Here is a 25481-nt window from a genome sequence, read left to right on the forward strand (position 1 = left end):
AGCCACTATGGAAAACAGTATGGAGATTTCTCAAAAAATTAAAAAAATAGAACTAGCATTTGATGCATCTTCCACTCCTGGGTATTTATCCAAAGAAAACAAGAATACTAATTAGAAAAGATATATGCATTCCTATGTTCATTGCAGCATTATTTACAATAGCCAAGATATGGAAGCAACCTAAGTGCCCATCAATAGATGAATGGATAAAGAAGATGGTATGTTTGTGTGTGTGTATAATATTCATATACATATGAATATTACTCAGCCATGAAAAAGAATAAAACTTTGCCATTTGCAACAACATGGATGGACCTAGAGGGTATTATGCTAAGTGAAATAAGTCCGACAAAGACAAATACTGTATGATTTCACTTATATGTAGAATCTAAAGACAAAGGCAAATACTGTATGATTTCACTTATATGTGGAATCTAAAATAAATATAAATGAACAAACATGAAACAGAAACAGAGTTATAGATAGAGAGAACAAATAGGTGGTTGCTAGAGGGGAGGCAGGTGGGGGAAAAAGGTGAGGGAGATTAAGAGGTACAAACTTTTAGTTGCAAAATAAATGAGTCATGAGTCTGAAATGTACAGTGTGGAGAATATAGTCAATAACTATGTAATATCTTTGTATGGTGACACTTGTAATTAGACTTACATCATTTTGAAATGTACAGAAATATTGAAACTGTATGTTGTATAACAGGAACTAATATAATATAGATCAATTATACTTCAAAAACAAATAAACGAACAAACTCATAGAAAAAAGGATCAGATTTGTGAGGTGGGGAGGGGGAGGTGGATGAGGTGGTCAAAAGGTACAAACTTCCAGTTATAGGATAACACAAGTACTAGGGATGTAATGCACACCATGATAAATATAATTTACACTGCTGTACGTTATATATGAAAGTTTTGTTTTTTTAATTTTGTATTTATATGAGATGATGTGTGTTTACTAAACTTATTGTGATAATCATTTCATGAGGTATGTAAGTCAAAGCATTATGTTGTACACAAATTTATGCAGTGCTGTATGTCAATTATGCCTCAATTAAAATGGAAGAAGAGCTGTGAGGATCACCGGAGATTAAGTGTTTGCACGTGGTTTTTAGACTGAAAAGCGCTATGCAAACGTATGGCATTGTGACTAAGTCGTTAAGGATGGGGAGAACTTTGACAAAAGGCACTGAGGGAGAAGGGCCTCTGGGCAAGGAGAATGAAAGGTGAAGTGGTATTTTTTAAAAAATAAATTTATTTATTCGTGGCTGCATTAGGTCTTCGTTGCACGCAGGCTTTCTTTAGTTTTGTCGAGCGGGGGCTACTCTTGTGGTTTGCGGGCTTCTCATTGTGGTGGCTTCTCTTGTTGTGGAGCACAGGCTCTAGGCACGCGGGCTTCAGTAGTTACAGCACGTGGGCTCAGTAGTTGTGGCTCACGGGCTCTAGAACACAGGCTCAGTAGTTGTGGCGCTCAGGCGTAGTTGCTCCGCGGCATGTGGGATCTTCCGAGACCAGGGCTTGAACCCGAGTTCCCTGCTTTGGCAGGCGGATTCTTAACCACTGAGCCACCAGGGAAGCCCCGGCGGAGTGGTTTTTGTGTGCTAAGACAAAAGGAAACTAGGCTTTGAAGTCTAGAAAGATGAAAAAGGAAAGCCTATGTTTTTAAGACCATTAAGGAAACAAAGCCTGGGACTCCAAGCTTGAAGGATAAAACTAAGCCCTATGGTCTTACACAGTTACACAAGAGCGTGGGGGTACCCTAATATCACAAAACACACTAATGAATGACTTGCACACACGCTTCTTTCTCTGCCTACATGGCCTCTATTGAAGGCAGGCAGGGACCATGTCTTATTCATCTTTGTTTCCAGGAGCCTGACACTTTCCGGTTAAGAGCACTGCACTCCACTCTCAAGGAACCAGTGAGTGACCAAAGGCTTGGGACCTCTTTGACTCAAGGGGTAGGATGGACTAAGCGGCTAGGTAGCCTTGAAAAGCAGGTTCTTCTGTACACACTGGGATGCCAAGGCCTCCAGCGGACCTATTTATGATGAAAATCAAGAGAAGGTGGGGGACCAAGATTACACAGGTGATAAAACTTCATGGAGCTACACATGAACGCGAGCACGCACCCACACGCACACGCACAAATGAGTGCATGCCAAACTGGTTAAATCTGAGTCAGACTTGTAATCTAGTTCATTGCATTGGTCTAGTCAATTGTATCCCGCCAATGTTAATTTCCTGGTTTTGATAATGTAGTATAGTTACGTAAGATGTTGAGGGAAGCTGGGTGGGTGATGGGTAAAAGGGACCTCTTTGTACTAATTTTGCAACTTTTTGTGAGCTTATAATTATTTCAAAATAAAAATAAAAAGACCCTCCCCCGAGTCCAGCTCCGCCCACCCCGAGAAGGCTCCACACCTCACACTTCCGCGCTCAACCCAGCCTCGCCTGCTGGAATAAGGCGAGGAGGGGCGGGGCCGCGCACGCGCAGACCTGAAATCGCCACCGCTTCGCGGGGAAGTAACGCTTGCGCAGTCTGGGCGCCTGGCCGCCGCGGCAACAGTCTCCGCCGTGAGGGATCGGGCCTCCTTGGCCCCTCCGCTTGCCGTCTTTTCCGGCAGTTGGGGCGCTTCCTGTTGTTCGCACCCGTAACCGCTCCTCGGACCCTACCTCAGAGCCCCTCGGGCGTCCCGTCCCCTCCTCTGGTCGGCTGGCTGCTGGTGCTGGGCTTTCGCTTCTACTCACGTCGAGACTGCTGGCCCGGCCGGCGTTTGCGGCTGTCGGCTGCCCTCAGCCCTGCCTCCCCTGGGGCTCTGGTGAGTGTCTAGCTGCTGTTGTCTTCGGTCCATCCCTGGCTTTTCCCTTCTCTCCTCTTCCCCCGACTCTTTTCGGGGTTTTCCCCTTCCCGCTGGCGTCCTGTTTCCAGCCCTGCCCTTTCGGCCCCTCCTGACAGTCTCCCTCCTCCTGGCTTCCAGAGGCTCCTTGTCGGTCCTCTGCACGTTTTCCCAGTCCCAGGCTCCCCACCCCGTCCACTCTGTCTTCGTGTGCAGTTGGGGCGGGGAGCCAGGCTTTCTTTCCGTGTTGCCTGCTTTGTCTGCTCAGTGCCCTTCGGGATGTCGGTCGTTATGAATGTTCACCTCCTTGTCTTTTTTTCTAAGAACCTGAGAGGTGTTGTGTGAGGCAGAGATGTTGGTACCTTTGCGTCTGCCCCCTTCCTGATGGTCAATCTTAGGGTACTGGCCTTCAGAGAAGCTGCCTCTAAACCACAGGGAAATTTAATGAAGACTCTTCTTTTAAGATGAGTGGAGAAAGAATGCCAGTTAGAACTTGGAGCAAAGTCTGTACAGAAAGACTTAGAGAAAGCATGCAGAACGGCAAGTAGAGAGACCAGATCTCCCAGTTGACTAAACGACACAAAGAGAAACTTGTTCTTTTTGAAGTGTACAGAGGAAGGCTGGAGTGAAGAAGCCCCGTGCTTCCTCTCCCTTTCAGCTCCCTTTGGCTCTGACTTAGAATTAGCCAGGCAGTGGATGTGGTTTCCCTAAGCACAAAACAACCACCGCCACAATAACAGGCTCCACTGTCCACCCAAGCGTTAGATGGCAGCTTCCTCATAAGACGAGGAGAAGAGCTCTATCCAACTCTGTATAGAAAACCATTCCATGTCCTAACCCTACCCCAGTCATACATACATATTTTCAGCTCCGGGTAATGGACATAAGAGACCAGTGTTTTCCTAGCAGATCTTTTATAAGGTACTTAACTATGCATAGCACTGTGCATGATATGGGGAAGGATATTAAAAGTAGTAAAAGATAGGGTGCTTGCTCTCCAGTGGCTTACAGTTAGTTCAGTAGGAGGAATTAGATATGTAACTCGTAAGGAATAGTCTCAGCCCCAGTGTTGAATTGTCCGAATATTGGGTTGTCAGTCACAAAGAAATAAAGAATTTTGGTGAGAAAAGGGGGTATTTATGGAGTTAACAGGGTACCATTTTAAAGTCAATCAGTTAATCATGCGTAACTATCTAGATTGAATATAACAGTAGTTTTCATTTGATCTCCTTTTAACGTTTGCCCTGACTTATGAGGATCACATTCTTTTGTTAATTTTTTTTTAACTTTTAAGAATTTCTTACGTACCTGTTATTTCAATTCTGAGTTGGAGAATGAAACAAATAGGGCAGAGGCCTCCAGTGGCCTATAGGTCAGGGCAAGAAGGCTTAAATTGTCAAAAGCTTTAGGCAAAGCCCTGTAAAGTACTTGGTTGGCCCACTAAACCTATAAATTGCTGTAGGGCACTAGTAATTGTAACTTTTTATTTTTTTTTATTTTTTATTTTTTTGCGGTACACGGGCCGCTCACTGTTGTGGTCTCTCCCGTTGCAGAGCACAGGCTCCGGACGCAGGCTCAGCGGCCATGGCTCACGGGCCCAGCTGCTCCGCAGCACGTGGGATCTTCCCAGGCCAGGGCACGAACCCGTGTCCCCTGCATCGGCAGGCGGACTCTCAACCACTGCACTACCAGGGAAACCTGAAATTGTAACTTTTGATGAAAGGTTATTAGAATTAGGCTAACCCTTTTATGAGCGGATGAAGAGGAGGGGGAGGAGGTTTGAAGAATCATCAAAGGGAAGGACAGTGCAACCTTTGCCATTACATCAGAGACTGTATGAAGGTTGGAAACCATTCAGCTAGAACATTGTTGGCCTGCTATATGAGTTTCTTTGAGTGCACTTAATCTGTTGATCTTTTACAAAGGTTAGGAAGTCATGGTAGTGACTTAAATGGGTCAAAATGTTTGTGCCCCAGATTTTATATACCCGTCAATGTACATGTAATTTTGTTCTTTACCTTTGTTGACACCTGAAAATCATTAACTTGCTCAACTTACGTTTACTAATTGCCTATTATATGGAAGGCGCTGTTTGTCTTAAACACTCTCTAGTTGTATTTTTATGTGGAAATAATTTCATTTGTTAAAATGTAAATATATATATATATAGAGAGAGAGAGAGAGAGAGAAAGAAACAGAGACATTCTCCAGAAATTTTCTGACGAAGGAGGAGTACTAAGGGCTCTCTCACTTCAGACTTGTTTTTAAATCTGCTTTTAAAATTTCTTCACCAAACTTAAAGTACATGTGGTTTTCATTGTGGGTGGAGGGGGTACAGGCTGACAAATAAGGAACCACACCCGAGCTTCATAAACCAAACAGAGGTTTTAAAAAAAATTCCACTGATAGCCTAAAAACATTTGAGTTTGCTTTGGTGTTAGCAGAAACTTTCCCATAAAAAGTAACATTTTATAGTAAGGTAAGGATGAGTTCAATATCTTGAATTTGTGATTACTGATCATATTGGCTCATCATGAATCAAAATGTTTGACTTTGAAGTAGAGCCTTGATTTTGAATCTTTTCTCTGATGACAGTATTCTTTGTGATTTTCCCTGAGTATCTTTTTATAAAATTGCTTAGTGTTGTCTATTTTCTTAGTAATAATAAGTGTTTGCACATTCCTTAAAAGCCTAAGTTTAATCTACAAAACAATTTAAAAGTCCTTGAAAATGGCCCTTGGCCCCTCCTGATTTTTACTCAGCTTCATATTGGGATGAAAAGATAGACTTAGAGGCAGGTCCTGTAGGAGGAAGGCATGATAAGGATAAAATATTGAGCATTATTGCCAATGCTGGAGCAAGTCAAGGTTGGTGAACAGTTTGGCGAGGTGTGACAATGTAGGTTGGCAAAAAATATTTAGGGCAAATGAGATTTAAATTTAGGTGGGGAAAAAAGTTCTGTAAGCTATTTAAACCTTGTTGGTATCAGTTTTCAAATATGTAAAACTAGGAGGTTAGGGTCTCTTGTTTTTGAGATATCTTCCATCACTGAAATTATGATTCAGGTTTTTTCTTTTGTAATATTGTTTCCATCATAGGTCTTTGTTTTAACTTGTCAATTCAACTAGACGGTAAACGTCTATCAAATAACCATAAGCCATGTCACAGTACATATATACCTATAGATGAAGATTTTAGTCATAGATTTTTTTAAACTATAGAAATTGTAAATTTAAAAGTTCTTGGTAACTTAATGGTAATAGTACACACTCATTGAAGAAAATGTAGAAAATGTAGAAAATGTGGAAAACGAGAATAAAATGATCTATTGTATTCTCATTGCCTAGAGTTAGGCCACTAATAACATTTTGATATATATTTCTAATAATTCTGTGCATATACAGTAAACACATAAAATGGTATACATTCTGTTTTTTAACCTATTCTTTTTCACTTAGACTGGAAATATTTTCCCTGACATTAAACGTTTGAGCATTTTTTTTTTTTTTTTTTTTTGCTGTACGTGGGCCTCTCACTGTTGTGGCCTCTCCTGTTGCAGAGCGCAGGCTCAGCGGCCATGGCTCACGGGCCGAGCTGCTCCGCGGCATGTGGGATCCTCCTGGACCGGGGCACGAACCCGTGTCCCCTGCGTCAGCAGGCGGACTCTCAACCACTGCGCCACCAGGGAATCCCTGAGCATATTTTAATTGTCTGCATATTAATTTCATTGTAGGACTTTCCCATAATTTAATCAGTTCTGTTGTTGGTTATTCAAGTTACTTCTAGTTTTTCTTTGTCATTACAATGCTGCATTGAATCCCCTTGTGTATGAATCCTTATGGGTCTTTGATTTCTTCAAGGTAGATTCCTGGATGGCAAAGAATTGTACTGTCTATGTTATATATTCTTAAAATATGTATCTGGTATGGTAACCTTGTTCTCTTCTTTTTAAAAAATGCAACACTATGCTTTAAAGATATATTCATGTTGCTTTTAGATACAGGTAGATTGGCTTCTGACTGTTGTATGGTATTTCTTTGTATGCATCCACAACATTTTATTTATGATTTGCTTACTGAATTGCCTCCAACTTCTCATAACACAGGTGATGGCATAGTGAACATCCTCTGTAATGCACATCCTTGTGCATGTTCCCTTAAGAGCCTGTGTGACAGTTTCTGTAGGCCTTATACCTAGGGATGATATTTCCGGGTCAAAAAACATTAATGTATACTTATTTTCACCAAGTATTATGTTTGTCTGTTTTTTGTTATATGTTGTTTGTCCTCCAGAAAACTTGGGTCAATTTACATTCCTACCAATAGGGTAAGAGAGTGCATAATTGGTGGATTCTAACTCCAAAACTAATACCTCTTTTTTTTTTGTTTCTAGCAGCCATGGCAATGACAGGCTCAACACCTTGCTCGGCCATGAGTAATCACACAAAGGAAAGGGTGACAATGACCAAAGTGACACTGGAGAATTTTTATAGCAACCTTATCGCTCAACATGAAGAACGAGAAATGAGGTAAAGAATTTTGAGAAAATTGTGTCATGGTTTTGGCATCCATATCTAGTATCATAAATCACATTCATAATATGGTTGAAAGGAGACAAGAATAGCAGCAGCCGTGTTACAGCCTATTCGAGTACAGTGGAATGACAGTGTCACTGATTTCCAAAGCCCTTGCTATTAACCCACTTATTTCTGATACTAGTCAATAACATAAAATTTCATGGTAGTATAAAAAAAATTAATTGGGCCAAAACCTTAGAGTTCATTGTGAAGGCAGTGTGATGTAATGGAAAGAGCAAACCTTATGGAGCCAGATCTGGGTTTAGAATCCTGCCGTTACCATTTAGTAGCTGTATGAGGTCGGAACAAGTGCTTAGTCTTCCTGCGTATCAGCTGTCCCATCTGGAAAATGGGGATACTACTACTTGCCTTGCAGGATTGCTGTGGGGATTAGATAAAACATATATGAGTACCCACCAAAGTGCTTCACACAGTAATCACATAGTTAATGGGGTTGTAGCATTACCGAGTCCAATCTCATACTGCTCGCTGCACAACAGGCCAATAAATTGAGAGATGAGTTGTTGAGGGCAAGAAATAGCGGCTTTATTCAGAAAGCCAGCAAACCGAGAAGGTGGTTTGCCCCTAAAGAACCATCTTGCCTGAGGCTCCTTTTGTATTAAAAAAGGGAAGGGAGTAAAGTCAAACATTTCCTGGTTCCAATCATTCTCCGGAGGCGTTGTGTTCATTTCTTCCTCCCTGCAGTCATTCATTCACAGGTGGGCCTGGTCAGAATGTTTCCTGTGAACTAAACAAAGGTATTTTAGCTTAATGCTCATTACCTGGGTTCCCAGAGATGGGCATTTATGTATAATTTAAGCTTATAGGCAACATCCCTTTAGTGATTAACTTGTAATAGAATACAAAAAGTTCTTCCCTATTACAGTAGCAACTATTGTTACTGATCTAGTGTGCACTATCCATGTAGTAACTCATAATTAAAATTTTTTTCCCAATATTTTATTATGAAAACATTCAAAAGTACAGAAAAATTGAAAGAATTATACAGTGAATACCTAGACATCATATAGATTCTACTATTATCTGTTGTTTTATCACATACCGATCTATCCATTCCTTTATCCATTCATTAATTCATCTTAACTTTTTGCTTGTACTTCAAAGTATGCTGCAGATGTCTATATGTTTTACTTTTGAATATTTCTGCTTGTATAACAAATGGAGTTTTCTATATATATTTTAAGAGAGTGGAAAATCTGTATAGAATGAAATGCACCACCTTAAGGGTACGTTTCGGAGTTTTGACAAATACATACACCTGTATAACTTAAACCCCTATCGAGACATAGAATATTACCATCATCCCAGAAAGTTCATCCCTGGAGATTCTCCTTCAACCCCACGCCACTGTTGTGATTTTGTTTCTACCATAGATTAATATTGTCTATTCCATACAAATGGGACATGTATAATGGATTCTTTTGAATAAGGCATCTTGCACTCAGCCTAATGTTTTCAAGGTTCATCCATGTTGCTTTTGTGTGCATAGTTTGTTCCTTTATATTGCTGAGTACCATTCTCTTTTATGACTACCATAGTTTGTTTATATATTCTTTTGTTGATAAAAATCTGGGCATTTTAAAGTTTTGGGCTGTTTTGAATAAGTTTCTCTGAACATTTGTGTACAGATCTTTTTGTGAACGTTTGTTTTCATTTCTTAGGTTAATATTTAGGAGTGGAATGGCTGGTTTGTAAACATACATAGGTATATGTTTAGTTTTATAAGAAACTGCTAGACCTTTTTCTAAAATATTACCAACAGTGTATGAGAGTTCTAGTTGCTTTATATATATTTTTTAACATTTGTGTTGTCAGTCTTTTAACTTTAGCTATTCTTGTGGATGCTTAGTGGCATTTCATTGTTGTTTTATTTTATTTTTAAACGCTTGCTCTTTTTTTTTTAAAATAAATTTATTTACTTTTGGCTGTGTTGGGTCTTCATTGCTGGGCACTGGCTTTCTCCAGTTGCGGCGAGCGGGGGCTACCCTTTGTTGCAGTGCATGGGCCTCTTAGTGCGGTGGCTTCTCTTGTTGAGGCGTGCGGACTCCAGAGCGCAGGCTCAGCAGCTGTGTTGCAGGGGCTTAGTTGCTCCGCGGCACGTGGGACCTGAGTCCCCTGCATTGGCAGGCGGATTCTTAACCACTGCGCCACCAGGGGAGTCCCTCATTGTTTTAATTTGCATTTCTCTGACAATTAATGATATTGAACATTTTTCTTTTTGTGCTTTTTTTGGCCATTTGTGTATTTTCCTTTGTGAAGTGTTCAAATTTTTTGACCATTGAGTTTTAGGAGTTCCTTTTATATCTTAGATACTGGTTCTTTGTCGTAGCTGTGTTTTGCAAAGGTTTCCCAGTCTGTGCTTTCCTGTTCATCTAATTTGGCATTTTTTTCTTTTGTAGTTATTGCATTCTGTGACCTCTAAGAAACCTTTGCCTACCCCTAAGTTATGAAGATATTCTCTTATGTTTTCTTCTGGAAGTTTTATAGATTTAGTTTTTACATTTATATGATCCATCTTGAGTTAATAAGTGTATGGTATGAGGTGGGGTTTGAGATTTATTTATTTATTTTCCTTATGGATATCCCGTTATTTAAGCACTATTTGTTGCAAAGATTTTCTTTTCCCCATTAGGTTGCTTTGGCACTTTTGAAAATCAAGTACTGTGTAATTGTGTACCTGTGTCTGGGCTCTTTATTCTGTTTCATTGATTTATTTGTCTGTCCCTATGCCAGTATCAGATTTTTTTATTACGGTAGCTTTGTGGTAAGTTTTGAAGTCAGAAACTGTAAGTCCTCAACTTTGTTGTTCCTGTTTTTTTTCGAGATTGCTTTGGATATTCTAGGTTCTTTGAATTTCCATATAAATTTTAGAATCAGCTTGTCAGTTTCTACAGAAAAGCCTGATGGAATTATGGTTATAATTGTATTGAATCTGTAGATCAGTTTGAGGGAGAGTTGACATCTTAATATTGAATCTTCTGAGGCTTATCTCTCCATTTTGTTAGGTCTTTAATTTTTCTCAGCAGTATTTTGTAGTTTTAGGGTGGAGGTCTTTCATGTCTTTTGTTTGTCTATTCCTAGTATTTTTGGAGTTTTTTGATGCTATTGTAAGTGGATATTTAAAATTTCATGTTCCACTTGTTTGCTGCTAGCATATAGAACTATAACTGAATTTTGTGTTTTGACCTTATACCCTGTGACTTGCTAATTTACTTATTCTCGTAGCTTTTTTGTAGATTCCTTAGGATTTTCTATGTGAACAATCATGTCATAGCCAAATAGGGAGTTTTGTGTCTTCCTTTCCAATCTGTACAACTTTTCTTTCTTTTTCTTGCCTTTTTACATTGGCTAGGATTTCAGGTACAATGTTGAATGTAAGTGGTGGGAGTAGACATCTTTTGTTCCTGATTTAAGTGGGAAAGCACTGTTTCACTGTTGTGATGTTAATGTAGCTTTTTCAAAGATGCTCTTCATAGGTTGGGGAAGTTTCCTTCTGTTCCTATGAGACTGAGAGTTTTTATCATGAGTGGATGTTGAATTTTGTCAAATGCTTTTTCTGCATCTTTGAAACGATCATACTGTTTTTTCTCCTTTATTCTCTCACTGTGGTGAATTACATGGACTGATTTTTGTGGTTTTTTTTTTTTTTTTTTTTTTTTTGCGGTACGTGGGCCTCTCACTGCCGCGGCCTCTCCCGTTGCGGCGCACAGGCTCCGGACGCGCAGGTTCAGCGGCCATGGCCCACCGGCCCAGCCGCTCCGCGGCATGCGGGATCCTCCCGGACCGGGGCACGAACCAGTGTCCCCTGCATCAGCAGACGGACTCCCAACCACTGCGCCAGCAGGGAAGCCCTGGACTGATTTTTGAATGTTAAACTAACCTTCCGTTCCCGGGGTAAACTCTCTTGGTCATAATGCATTATTCTCTTTCTGTGTTGCTGGATTCAGTGTGCTAACGTTTGGATAAGGATTTATTTGCAACAGCTTTCTGCAGGAGGGTGTAGATCATAATTTAAATGGGATATATGACTTGACCTTAAATATGCAGCTCTGTATGCGGAATAGCAAGATACTTTATACCTGGTGGTGGCTAGCTGTTGTTCACGGGGACAAACAAGAGCCTGTACAGTGCTCTTTGTTAGGATCATGGGGAATTCAAAAATAAATTTGCACACTCTATCTCTAGGCATGTGAAACCTGTTGGAGATGGTTATTTTCAAATACAGCCACTCTCTTGAAATCAGAGCTTCTGGAATTGTAGTTACAAAGCAAATGCTTATGAGTTCTCATTAAGTTACTTGTCTTATTTGATAATAGTCAGTTGGTGTTTTTTTTTTTTTTTTTTTTGCGGTACGCGGGCCTCTCACTGCTGTGGCCTCTCCCGCCGCGGAGCAAGGCTCCGGACGCGCAGGCCCAGCGGCCGTGGCTCACGGGCCCAGCGGCTCCGCGGCATGTGGGATCCTCCCGGACCAGGGCACGAACCCGTGTCCCCTGCATCGGCAGGCGGATTCCCAACCACTGCGCCACCAGGGAAGCCCGGGTGTTTTTTTTAAATTAATTAATTTATTTATTTTTGGCTGCGTTGGGTCTTCGTTGCTGCGTGCGGGCTTTCTCTAGTCGTGGCGAGCAGGGGCTACTCTTATTTGTGGTGCGCGGGCTTCTTATTGCAGTGGGTTCTCTTGTTGCAGAGCACAGGCTCTAGGCGCGCGGGCTTCAGTAGTTGTGGCTCGCAGGCTCAGTAGTTGTGGCACACGGGCTCTAGAGCGTAGGCTCAGTAGTTGTGGCTCATGGGCTTCGTTGCTCTGCGGCGTGTGGGATCTTCCTGTACCAGGGCTTGAACCCGCGTCCCCTGCATTGGCAGGCGGATTCTAACCACTGTGCCACCAGGGAAGCCCAGTCAGTTGGTTTTTAATCCTACTGGCTCTGCCCTGTGGTGCATCATTGATATGTATCACATTCTCCAGGAACAAGATGATACATGGTTTTATTTACTTTGTTAATAAGTGTTATATTTTGATTTACACTAAGATTGCACCCCAAAAATTGGTTGAAATCAGTGCTTTTTTTGTTTTGGATTCTCAAGATGGAAAGACCTTTCAAAAGCTTTCATGGTTTTTCTTTTCTTGAAGACCAAATTAATCAAAGCACAGTAAAAAGAGAATGTTAGACATTTAAGAGGATTAGAATGTTTTTGTAATTTTTGTTATCAAATCACCATTATTTTTCATTTAAAAAAACAGTAGATACTTTGAACTTTTCAGAATTAGTATTTCCTTGTTAATCTTTTTAGCGCCCTCTTTTTTTAAAATTTTTATTTATTTATTTATTTTTGCGGTAGGCGGGCCTCTCACTGTTGTGGCCTCCTCTCCCGTTGCGGAGCACAGGCTCCGGACGCGCAGGACGCTCAGGCTCAGCGGCCATAGGCTCACGGGCCCAGCCGCTCCGCAGCATGTGGAATCTTCCCGGACCGGGGCACGAACCTGTGTACCCTGCATCAGCAGGCGGACTCTCAACAACTGCGCCACCAGGGAAGCCCTAGCGCCCTCTTTTTTTGTTGCTGTTCTGTTTTTTATTTATTTTATTTATTTATTTATTTTTTTTTTTTTGCGGTACGCGGGCCTCTCACTGTTGTGGCCTCTCCCGTTGTGGAGCACAGGCTCCGGATGCGCAGGCTCAGCGGCCATGGCTCACGGGCCCAGCTGCTCCGCGGCATGTGGATGATCCTCCCGGACCGGGACACGAACCCGTGTCCCCTGCATCGGCAGGCGGACTCTCAACCACTGCGCCACCAGGGAGGCCCCTGCTTTTTATTTTTAAAAATTTTTATTGGAGTATAGTTGATTTACAATGCTATGTTAGTTTCAGGTGTACAGCAGAGTGAATTAGTTATACATATATATATATATCCATTCTTTTTCTGATTCTTTTCCCATATAAGTTATTATAGAATATTGAGTAGAGTTCCCTATGCTATACAGTAGGTGCTTGTTAGTTATCTATTTTATGTATAATAGTGTGTATATGTTAATCCCAATCTCCTGATTTTTCACTTCCCCCCACGTATCCCCTTTGGTAACCATAAGTTTGATTTCAAGATCTGTGAGTCCATTTCTATTTTTGTAAATAAGTTCATTTGTATCATTTTTTAAATTAGATACCACATGTAGGTGATAACCATATGATGTTTGTCTTTCTCTGACTGACTTTACTTAGCATGATAATCTCTAGGTCCATCCTTGTTGCTGCAAATGGCATTATTTTTTTTTATGGCTGAGTAATATTCCATTGTATATTTATATACCACATCTTCTTTATCCATTCCTCTATCGATGGACATTTAGGTTGCTTCCATGTCTTGGCTATTGTAAATAGTGCTGCAGTGAACATTGGGGTGCATGTATCTTTTCGAATTATGGTTTTCTCTGGATATATGCCTAGGAGTGGGATTGCTGGATCATATGGTAGTTCTATATTTAGTTTTTTAAGGAACCTCCATACCGTTCTCCATAATGCTTGTACCAATTTACATTCCCACCAGCGGTGTAGGAGGGTTCTCTTTTCTCCACAACATCTCCAGCATTTATTGTTTGTAGATTTTTTGATGATGGCCATTCTGACCGTTGTGAGGTGGTATCTCATTGTATTTTTTGCATTTCTCTAGTGCCCTCTTTTTTGGACATGAGTTGATACTTGTTCTTGAGTTTGTTGATACAATTTGATAAGACTATTTTATTTCAGGTTTTATCACCCCTAGAAAATTAAAAAAGAAAAACAGTATATAAACAACTCATATAATTCAACATCAAAAAATCAAACAACACAATTAAAAAATGGGCAGAAGGGCTTCCTTGGTGGCGCAGTGGTTGAGAGTCCGCCTGCCGATGCAGGGGACACGGGTTCGTGCCCCGGTCTGGGAAGATCCCACATGCCGCGGAGCGGCTGGGCCCGTGAGCCATGGCCACTGAGCCTGCGCGTCCGGAGCCTGTGCTCCGCAACGGGAGAGGCCACAACAGTGAGAGGCCCACATACCGCAAAAAAAAAAAAAAAAAAAAAAAAAAAAGAAAATGGGCAGAAGAACTGAACAGACACCTGAAAGAGGAAATGCAGATGGCCAACAGGCACATGAAAAGATGCTCAGCATAGCTAATCATCAGAGAAATGGACATCAAAACCACAGTGAGGTTCTCTATATATGTGTTGGCATACGGTATTTGTTTTTTTCTTTCTGAAATACCTTATGCTAACACATATATATGGAATCTAAGAGAAAAAAAAAGAAAAAAAAAAGGTCATGAAGAACCTAGGGGTAAGATGGGAATAAAGACACAGACCTACTAGAGAATGGACTTGAGGATATGGGGAGGGGGAAGGGTAAGCTGTGACAAAGTGAGAGAGTGGCATGGACATATATACACTACCAACGTAAAATAGATAGCTCGTGGGAAGCAGCCGCGTAGCACAGGGAGATCAGCTCGGTGCTTTGTGACCACCTAGAGGGGTGGGATAGGGAGGGTGGGAGGGAGGGAGATGCAAGACAGAAGAGATGTGGGAACATATGTATATGTATAACTGATTCACTGTTATAAAGCAGAAACTAACAAACCGTTGTAAAGCAATTATACTCCAATAAAGATGTTAAAAAAAAACACACACAATGAGATATCACCTCACACCTGTCAGAATGGCTATCATCAAAAAGAATACAAGTAAAAAAAAAAAAAAGAATACAAGTAACAAATGTTGGTGAAGATGTGGAGCAAAGGGAACCCTCATACGCTGTCTGTGGGAATGTAAATTGATGCAGCCACTGTGGAAAACAGTATGCAGGTTTCTCAAAAAGCTAAAAATAGAGCTACCATATGACCCAGCAGTTCTACTCCTGGGTATATATCTGGAAAAAAACCCAAAGTCACTAATTAGAGAAGATAAATGCACCCCAGTGTTCATGGCAGCATTATTTACAATTGTCAAGATAGGGAAGCAACCTAATTGTCCATCAACAGATGAATGGATGAAGAAGATGCTGTTTATGTACATATATACATACACATAGAATGGAATACTACTCAGGCATAAACAGGTATGAAATTTTGCCATTTGCAGCAACATGAATGGACTTGGAAGGCATTATGCTAAATGAAATAAGTCAGAGAAAGAAAAATACTGTATGATATCATTTATATGTGGAATCTAAAAACTACCACAAACCAGTGAATATAACAAAAAAAGAGGACTTCCCTGGCGTAGTGGTTAAGAATCCACCTGCCAATGCAGGGGACCCAGGTTCGATCCCTGGTCCGAGAAGATCTCACATGCCACAGAGAAACTAAGCCTGTGCACCACAACTACTGAGCCCACGTGCCACAACTACTGAAGCCCATGTGCCTAGAGCCCATGCTCCACAGCAAGGAGAAGCCACCGCAATGAGAAGCCCGCGCACCACAACAAAGAGTAGCCCCCACTCGCCACAACTAGAGAAAGCCCGCGCGCTGCAATGAAGACCCAGTGCAGCCCAAAATAAATAAAATTACAAAAAAAAAAAAACAGACTCACAGATATAGAGAACAAACCAGTGGTTACCAGTAGGGGGGGGCAGTTTGGGGAGGGGAGTGGGAGGTATGAACTATTGGGTGTAAGATAGGCTACAAGGATATATCGTACAACATGGGGAATACAGCCAATATTTTGTAATAACTGTAAATGGATTTTAAGCTTTCAAAATTGTATCAAAAATTAAAAATTAACAAAAAAGGAAAGAAAAACAGTGATTGTCAGGTGCTTCCACAGTAGTAAGTAAACTAAAATTAGAACTGTCAGAAATGGAGTTTCAAGTGTTTTGATGTTATGGGGGAAAAGTCACAGAACCTTGATAAATAAGCAGAGTTTTAATGATATGAGACAATTGATGGTAAAGAAACATTTTATTATGGGTATATGGCTAATATATGATGAGCAGTTTGAAATAATAGGTATTAGGCTAGTAAATTTGAGGGCTAATAAAAGAGATAATGTTGTAATACAAAATTTTATTTTGTTTGTATATGCCTTGTCTTGTTGCCTTTAAAATCTCTAGTATTTCTCCCACTTATATGCAACTTTTGTGCTGTTCCATTTATAGTAGAACACTGGGTTATATTTGAACAAAGGATTTACTGCAGGGGAAATGAGACCAAAGCCTAAAGACAGAAGAAAAAAATCATTTGCAAATTGTTTTCTGTATAAAGGTAGAATATGAGAACATTGGGCTGTTTCATAGAAACACTACAGTAAGTTCTACATATTGGATTCAACACAGTTAAATTCCTTGAGTCTAGTGCCCATTGTACAGTGTGGCAGAATGCTTAGTAAAGCTACTTATAGATGGTAAACTGAATCCCTTCAGTAGTGCAAGTTCATATTCTTTTTTTAATCTGTGTTTGCCTTCAATAGTGGCCTCTGTGGTAAGCTTCTCCAGGAACAGCAATTCTCCTGTTCTCTTATGTGATCCTAGGTACACATAAGAGAAATAGGTGTTGATAATTGCCTAGTTGTTCATAGAAAATTAATGGTTTGGATAATTTGAGCAGTTTGAAATCAAAACTGAGGCAGCTGGCATTTCTTTTTACAATATTCTGTGTTGTTTCTGTTCTTTATGAATACTATTTTGGTGGATTAATTAAAGCCATAAAAGCCTAATTCAATAGGCAATAATTGTATGCTCTCCCTCTAAATCAAATAAGAACTATCCTGCATTTTACCCTCTGAGAACCAGCATTTTCTGCTGCTTGTCTTCCATATTCTTACCGAGGTTTTCCTAACTGTTTGCTTTTAGTCTGATCTGATACTGAGTTGCAATGTGTGATTATTACTAGTGAGCAAGTGTCAGTTTTATTTGGGCCCCAGAAATGGTTAAGTCTAGACTTATCTAATGATATTCACTGACTAGATATCAGTCAAACAAAAGTAATTTGTTGAGATTTTTAAAATTTTGTGTAATCATTTTTAGGGTATTTCTTGAGAATTCAGTTTTGATCATGGAGATGCCCACTGTTTATTTCTATACCATTTTTCCTGATTATTTTAAGTGTGTCATCAGCAGAAATTAGAAATATTGTCTACTCAACTTGCTTGTAGAGTGGACTAGCCTTTTCCTCCCATCCCTGCTGCCTCTGAATCAAGCTGTGCTTGGAGGCGAGTCTAAATTAGGTGTAGTGAAGGGGGCTAATTAAAAGAAGTAGTCATGAATGTGTGTGTACATTGTGACATGTTCCGACCTTTTTTCTTTCTTTCTTTCTTTTTTTTTTTTAATTTAGCAACATACATCTTAAAAAGTTGCTGTGTACAAAGCATTATTCTTAGTGGAGAAGGAGGATTCAGATGTGGTCCCTGCCTTCAAAAGAACTTACCATCTCACGTGGGAAATGGTCTCACATGATAATAAATGGAGCTCACTCCCGGAAGCCTTGCTGGGTGGGGTTGGGTGTGGCCTCTGTGTGTGAAAGTGCCTCTCCCTCCCAGGGTTCTGCTTTGGAACACTGGAGTTGAGCTGAAGAGGCCTCATCAAAGGCTGGAGTGTTAGCTTGCAGGGCCCTGCGACCAGAGAGACATGTGGTGGAGGGGCCTGCCTTTCTTAATCATTGTGGGCATTTTTTTTTTTTTTTTTTTTTCATTGTGGGCATTTTTAAACACATGCGTAGAAAGACTAATACAATGAGCCCCCATATAGTCATCTCTCAGATTCAGTAATTATCAAGACTTTGCTAAATTTGTTTCATTTATTCCATTTTATTCTTTCTTGCTATTGTGCTTTAAAGCAAATTTCAAACATCTGTCATTTCAATCTTACGTACTTAAGTATGCATCTCCAAAAATATGGCCATTTTCTTGTCATCACAATGCCAACGTGAGTCTAACTAAGTTAGTAATTCCTTGGTATTGTCTTACAGAGGATGTCACTTGTAAGCCTTTTGTAAGACGTCACCGTGTTTGCCAATTTTGCGTCTTCAAGATCTTTGTTGCTTGGTCCCAATAAATCATTACCATGGATAATTTTGCATGATAGAGGCTTTTTCTGGGTACTTTCTCTAATGAAAGAATCTGAGGGGAATTCCCTGGCAGTCCAGTGGTTAGGACTCCGAGCTCTCACGCCTGAGGCCCTGGGTTCAATCCCTGGTCAGGGGACTAAGATCTCACATCTCGTAAGTCGCGTGGCGCGGCCAAAAAGAAGAAAAGAATCTGATTGTGTTCAAGGCGTTGATTCTGTTAACTTTACTCTCAGGCAGGTTATCTACTGAGACCAGTTTAATTATACTTGCAACAGAGCTGTAGAATACTGTCCAGTTTAGTTTTAAAATTTGGGCTGTCTCTGTGACACACATTGTGTGATAGCACATTGGACTGCTGTCACAGTCTGGTGTGGTCATTCAAAGAATATATAGTCAAAGTATGATGGTGTTTGATACTCAAGGCGCAAAAGGAGCTGACCATGGTTGAGTTCTTATAGTTCCTGCCATGCATTGACTCTTCTTATTCTTCCCTACTTCAACTATTTAACCATGGAAATGGAATAATTTTCACTCCTGAAATTGCCAATAGTACAGCCTTCTCCCTCCAATACATATGCACACAAAGATGCATATCCCAAAATATTCTGGGAACTAGAAGAAAAGTGAGCAGACTGGGAGCCATGCAGATGCTTTCTTCTTCCCGTCACGGTCAGAGTAGATCTTTTCACTTCCTGGGAGTTTGGACACAAATTCTTGTTTATCATCTCAGCCTGTGGATTTGTACTATAATATGATTTCTAACAGTAATTAAATATAATTAAATAAAAATATTCATTTTAACTAAATACTATTATAGCAATAAATACTCATTGACTAAAATAAAACTCATTATCTTCCCATGTTCCTCTCTCTGTGCTTCCTGTCTTGGTTAGTGGCATCATTATCCTCCCACACAAGAAATTCTAAGACTGTTCCCTTGACTCCTTCAGCCAGTTGGTTATCTTTGCAGTAGCTCTGTTCACTTCATTCTAGGTTTCCAGCCCTAGTTCCAGGTATTTATTGTCCGTCGGACTAACGATAGCTTCCAGTTTGCCTCCGTCTTTGTCAGTTGCTTTCCCTGCCAGTCCATCAGCTCATTACTTTGGGCTGCCATTCTGAAATAGAAACCTCATCACACCACTCCTTTGTGCACAAGCCTCTGATAGCTCTGAGGTCTACAGACTAAGAGCCAACCTTAGTGTGGCATTGCAAGTCGTGTGTGCCTCAGCTGCGCTAGACCACAGGCTGTTGCTTCGTGTACCTTGTACTTCTTCCCTGCTCTGCTCAGCATGCCTGTTGTCTGGATTGCTGATAAGTGATAGAGGAGATTCCAGCCCATGTGCTTTCATTTATTATGCCGAATAAATAAAAGTTGTGTGGAATTTGTTGTAAGGAAGTTTTACTTGTTTCTTTTAGTTTTATCAAATCAGTATGAGAATACAGATCAAAAACATTCTTGGATGCAGTTTCTAAAGTTTAGTACTCCAAGGATTTAGAGTCTTAAGATTTAACAGCAGTGCCAGTCATCTTTTTTGAACATTCCCCCCCCCCTTGAATCTCCAAATTCTGTGTTTACCTTTGTTGTTATTACTCTTTGCTTGTGGCAGGGAGGAGGAGGAAGATGTGAAAGTAAAGGAAGTAGATTTCAGTCAGGGACAAGGAGAGAAACGCCCTGATAGAAGAGGTTATCAAACACCAGCTGTCTGTGGTTTGTTAAGGAGGAAATGTTACCAAAAAAAGAGAACTTTTCATTTTGAAATAAGATTCTTTGTTGCATTAACATATAATTTTTGTCAAAATGTAGAACTGACAAAGGGTGAGAATCTTTTTGTCTTAATAATTGTAATTTGTTGTTTTAATGAAGCATTTTGAGATTTACCTGTTTTTATCAGTAAAAAAAATTGTTTGCATATAGATAACGGAAAGTTATCATTCAAATGTTATTTCATATGTCTTTATTTATTTTTAGACAAAAGAAGTTAGAAAAAGTGATGGAAGAAGAAGGCCTAAAAGATGAAGAGGTAATTAATATTGAAAAAATTTTCCTTGAAACCCAGCATGGCAGATCATATCTTATCCAGCAAGTTGTTAGCCTTGGTGCACAGGGGAGTGGCTTTGACTCAATAACAGGAAATTATGAGGGCTGGTGTGCTTCTGGATTTAGGTACTCATGCAGAGGGAGAAGTTAATTATTAAGTACCAGGAGAGGATGACTTCTCTAGGCTCTGTTGTAATAAATTAATTAGCTTTAGAACTCCAAGAAAAGGAAGAGATGAAATAAAATTAAAATTAAAAAAAAGAAAATTATAGCATTTTTAATTCACTGAAAAGGCTCCATAGAAGTGGGGCAAATTTCTAAAATCTTTGTCAAGGCAAAATCTCTCTCAAATCAGCCCTTCCCTCCAATGCCCACAGATGTGGCAGAAAATATAGTTAACTCGAAACCATGTAAGGAACTGAAATGACAGTGGAAATGCTTTCAAAAAGAGGAATGAATCATAGAACCCAGGAAAATGGTGAAAAATACCCAAGACTTGTAGGAACAGTAGAAAGTTAATGCATAAAATGAACCACAATCTGTAAAGAAAATCCAGAGGGAAATTTAAAAACCACACTTTTATATAAGGAGGGTTAAAGGAAAATGTTGGTTGTTTATCCTTCCTTCATTAGAAGCTTTAGAAAAGTCGATTGTTGATGTAGGTTAGTCAGCCCTCAGAGGAGGCACCGTCTGTTCAGTATGGCTTGGTTATTGTATCTGAAGGCCTGGGAAGGGAGGAGTGATCTCGTAAGGGTCATTCTGTGGTGCTTTCATGTATGAACAGATGATGCTTAGTCTGGTGTGGCCCTGCTTTGCAGGTGGGTTAAACCACAAATACAGCTTCGTTGCAGAGTTTCAGAGTTCCAACTCCTCCCCTTCCCACCTCTCTCCCTCTTTATTTAAACATTAGAAACGACTCAGGAGATCAGCACATGCTCGGAAGGAAACAGAGTTTCTTCGTTTGAAGAGAACAAGACTTGGATTGGAAGATTTTGAGTCCTTAAAAGTAATAGGCAGAGGAGCATTTGGTGAGGTAAAAAAACCACAGCGACTTGTCAAATACAGAAATACCACAGAACTTCAAAGCTTCTAACACCATGAGCTCATGATTCTTGATATAACGGAAGTATGGAGTGCGTGGGTCAAGCATGCCAGCCCCACATCTTAAGTGTTCTGTCTTCTTTTTCTTCCCCTCTCCACTGTCCCAGGGATCTGGTTGTTCTCTGCTTTTCCAGAGATGATGTTGATGCTTTAAGTATTGATCTAAAGGGAGAGTTGAAAGGTAGAAAGAAATCAATATTTATTATTTACTGAGTGCTTTTCTCCTAGAATCATGACAGTAACTCATTTTATACACGATGAGATTAAGACTCCGAGGGGATATGTAATGTTCCAGCATCACATAACCATTGAGCAGGGGTACCAGAAGCAGGGCCTAGGTCTTCCTGATCTTGAAAGTCTTGCTTTTTGCATTACACTGCCTCTCCAGGAGCAAACTCACAGCATATCTCCACCCTTTATTTCTTCCCGCCAGATTGGTACAGCTCTAAAAAGATGGCCCTAGGTGACAGAATTTATAGAAATAAGTTATGTAAGTGGTGGTATAGAGTGAAAGCATTTGCAACTTCGTCCCAGCTGGTCTTGCATGTGCATCCTGCTTGGTCACAAGAGCAGTCTGTTGGGGAGGGTTTGAATGAGCCCATGCAAGATCATCTCCATTCATGGAAAATGCCCAAAGTGGATGACCTACTGATGTGTTAGTTTCATTATCATTGTATAAAAGGAGCAGCATAGTATTAAAAACCAGTACCTAGGGGAAATGTGAGTACATATTCAAAGGCACAGGTGAAAGATAAATTGATCCCTCATGGTTCAGAATCCGTGTTGGCCCCTTGAGAGAGGGAAAGGTACAGGACCATCTCTAAAAGAGCTTTCTATTCAGTGAGGAGGGGACGTGGGACTCGAGGAGAACATAAAGAATGGTGCAGGGAGAAGAAAACATACATATCTTGGGGGAAGAGGGGGAGGATGTGCAGGAAATTTCCAAGAAGTTTTGTTTGGGTTTGCAGACCATTTATTTTCTTTTCATCATGAATTATCTGTTCTCTCTAAAAAAAAATTGAAAATAGAAAAGAGAAAGAACTGCAGAAAACTCTACTTCCCTGATTATGCTATTAATGCTATTATTTCCCTAATTATGCTATTATCCTATTAATAATGCTTCCAGGCATTTTTTTTTCCTATACCTGAGCTTTTGCTATTGTTTTAAACATTGTTGTAATCATTTCCTTAGGTTTTCTGAGCTGACTGCTTGACATGTGCCATGGGTTTAATGAGTCCTTAAGTTCCAGAGTGAGGGTTTGTTTTTTTCTTTATGGCCATGCCACGTGGCTTTCGGGATCTTAGTTCCCCGACCAGGGTTTGAACCCGGGCCCTTTGCAAGTGAAAGCCCCGAGTCTTAACCACTGGATTGCCAGGGAATTCCCACAGTGAGGGTTTAAAATTAGATTGATTTGTTCAGCTAGGGAGCCAGAGCTGTTCAGATGTGGAGATATTTGAGTATGTTTCCAGCACTGACTTCACTGTGTGTAATATATCCATTTTGGAACATTGAAAAACATTTTCTTCTGCTTTGTTATTGCTAGTTGCTTACATAAAAATTACAGTACTTTTCCAGTTTAAACATTACTTCCTATAACACATGAAAGCATTAGCTTGGCATTGTGAACTTTTGGCATTTCTTTATAACTTTTAGGTGCGGCTTGTTCAGAAGAAAGATACAGGGCATGTGTATGCAATGAAAATACTCCGTAAAGCAGATATGCTTGAAAAAGAACAGGTAAGAGCACAATTGAAGCAGCGATTTTAGTCAGCTTGTGAATTTCTGTCTCCTAGAACTGTTCTTTTGCTTAATTGAAGTGTATATTCCTATTTTAGTTTTCTTTAGCCCTGTCATGTATGAATATACATGTAATATTACTTTTCTTTCTCCCCAAAAGAAGGAGTTACATGTATTTTAAAAGTACAAATAATGCCTCTACATCATGTGCAGACTTTTTAAAGTTGAAAACCTACTAGAGAAATATCTGATATTTGTGTCTCCCAGTTGATCACGAGCTGTCCTTGTCATCAGGAGGCTTTTTTTGAGGTGTTTCTTACTGTGGTAGCATGTTCCTTACTGAATGCTGAGAGATAGAAGTTGTATATACACCTTGGAACTGAGGCTTAGCAATTAGAATTTAGAATTTGCGATCTAAAACGTGTCTTACATTGCTTCATTCTGTACATGCAAACCAAAGTTGGGTCTTCTCAGTGGCTCATCACTACCTAAGACCAGTCTTCTTTTGGAATGCATTCGAAAAAATATAATGCAAAAGGCAGAGCAATGCAGATTCTCCTTTAATGATTAAGGATACTTTCTAAAACCTCAAACCTACTTTGCAAATAGATTTATAAGATGCATTAAGTACTTCATGTAGAATAAACTAAGATTTTTAAATATTGGACAATACATTAAAAATGAAAATGCAGACTTTCTATAAATCTAATTTAATTTAGCAGGTTGCTTAAGAACAGATTGTAATGGGTGACACCTGCAAATATCCTGTAGAATACCAGTTGCTGCAGGAGGGCAGAGAGACCCCATGGAAATGAGACCTCTGGATACAGAGCCTAAGAGCCGGGATGGAGACCAGCCCCACACCCAGTCCTTCCTGCTGCTCGAGAGGAGGTGTAATCAAGGCTTCTCTGCCCTTCATTTAAGCGCCAGCTCAAAATTTGGGATTTTAATTTTCTCTTTAATTTTCCGATATTACCCAGAAGCTTTAGACTCCCAGGAATTTTGGTCGAGAGTATCAAATACCCTGGCAGTATATCTTCAGACAGTATAGTTTATGCTAACACCAACCTTATTCAAAATGCACACTAGCCCTATTAATTTATATCTAAAAATTAGTGTGTGATATGGGTGTAGGCACTGAAAGAGTTTCAGTTAATCTTGAAAAGGAAAATGTAAGACTGTATTGATTAGTCAGTATATTTTGTATTTCACAAGTAAATTCTATTTTTACAAGATATGTTTCCTATAGTTTTAAGCAAGACTCAAAATCTTCCTTTATCAAATGATTACCGTTCAGAATAAAATTGTAAAGAGAAGTACACATCATGAGTTTGACTTATTAATCCTTCATAGCATGTGCCAGAGGTAACAGAAGTGGTAACAGGATGATCCAAACATATTGTGTAAAAACATTTGCTCAAGTACTGTACCTTCCTCAAAATCAGTTTCTAAGTTTTCTACATGAAAATAAAGGACTTGTCTGTTCTGTTAAAAATTTTAATGTTTAAAATTAAGATTTTAAATGATGCATTAACTTAAATTAGTAGCTCACCTTGCTGATGGACTCAGCTCTTTAAGTTTGATCTCAGTGTGGTCCAATTAAAGTTTCTGGCCACAGACTCTACCTGGGTCAGCCGTCTTGAGGAAGCATGCAGCAGCTTTGTGGGGCAAATCCATCACTTCTGGGTGGGGCTGACAAAGTATAGATTCAGAGCCTAACTTTTTGTAGGTGTAGGTGGCTTATCCAGAGGAAAAGTTTTTGCTTGCTCTTACAAAACTGAGCAGGAATTACAGCTACCCACTGAGAGTTCAGGTTGTTATTCTGTCCCACAAGATGGAAATTTCTGCTACCTGGAAAATAAATTTTAAAGAATAAGAGACCAGCATGTAGCTAGTCTCTTCATGTTTCTCTTCCAGTGCAAAAGGAAAACCTCCAGTTGTGATGCCAGTATAGTGTTAGGATGGAACCAAAGACTGACTTTCATCTCTGCTTCCCTAGTGCCCAGGGTAGCAGCTAGCATGTGATTCCCCCACCCCATTCAATATTTATGGAACAGGGGAAAGGGAACCTCTGGTGTGAGTTGCACCTCTGGCTCTTCCCACCCCTACCCTAAAATCACCTGACTCCACCCC

The 25481-nt window shown here is 40.1% G+C and overlaps 1 protein-coding gene across 2 annotated transcripts in view; it reads left to right on the plus strand.

Moving 5' to 3' along the window:
* The first annotated feature begins 2598 nt into the window (after positions 1–2598).
* Positions 2599–25481, plus strand: part of STK38 (serine/threonine kinase 38) — a 45441-nt gene continuing 22558 nt past the window's right edge. Inside the window, exons 1-5 of one of the 2 annotated variants that reach the window (XM_082662999.1) lie at positions 2599–2833; positions 7244–7379; positions 20441–20492; positions 21420–21542; positions 23265–23348. In XM_082662999.1, coding sequence (XP_082519125.1) covers positions 7249–7379; positions 20441–20492; positions 21420–21542; positions 23265–23348 — 390 coding nt within the window. In that variant the 5' untranslated portion in view covers positions 2599–2833; positions 7244–7248. The remainder of the gene's footprint in view (positions 2834–7243; positions 7380–20440; positions 20493–21419; positions 21543–23264; positions 23349–25481) is intronic. The other variant, XM_082662998.1, reaches the window with a different exon arrangement.

This window comes from Grampus griseus, assembly GCF_964374135.1.
Source record: "Grampus griseus genome assembly, chromosome: 10".
NCBI lineage: Eukaryota > Metazoa > Chordata > Mammalia > Artiodactyla > Delphinidae > Grampus > Grampus griseus.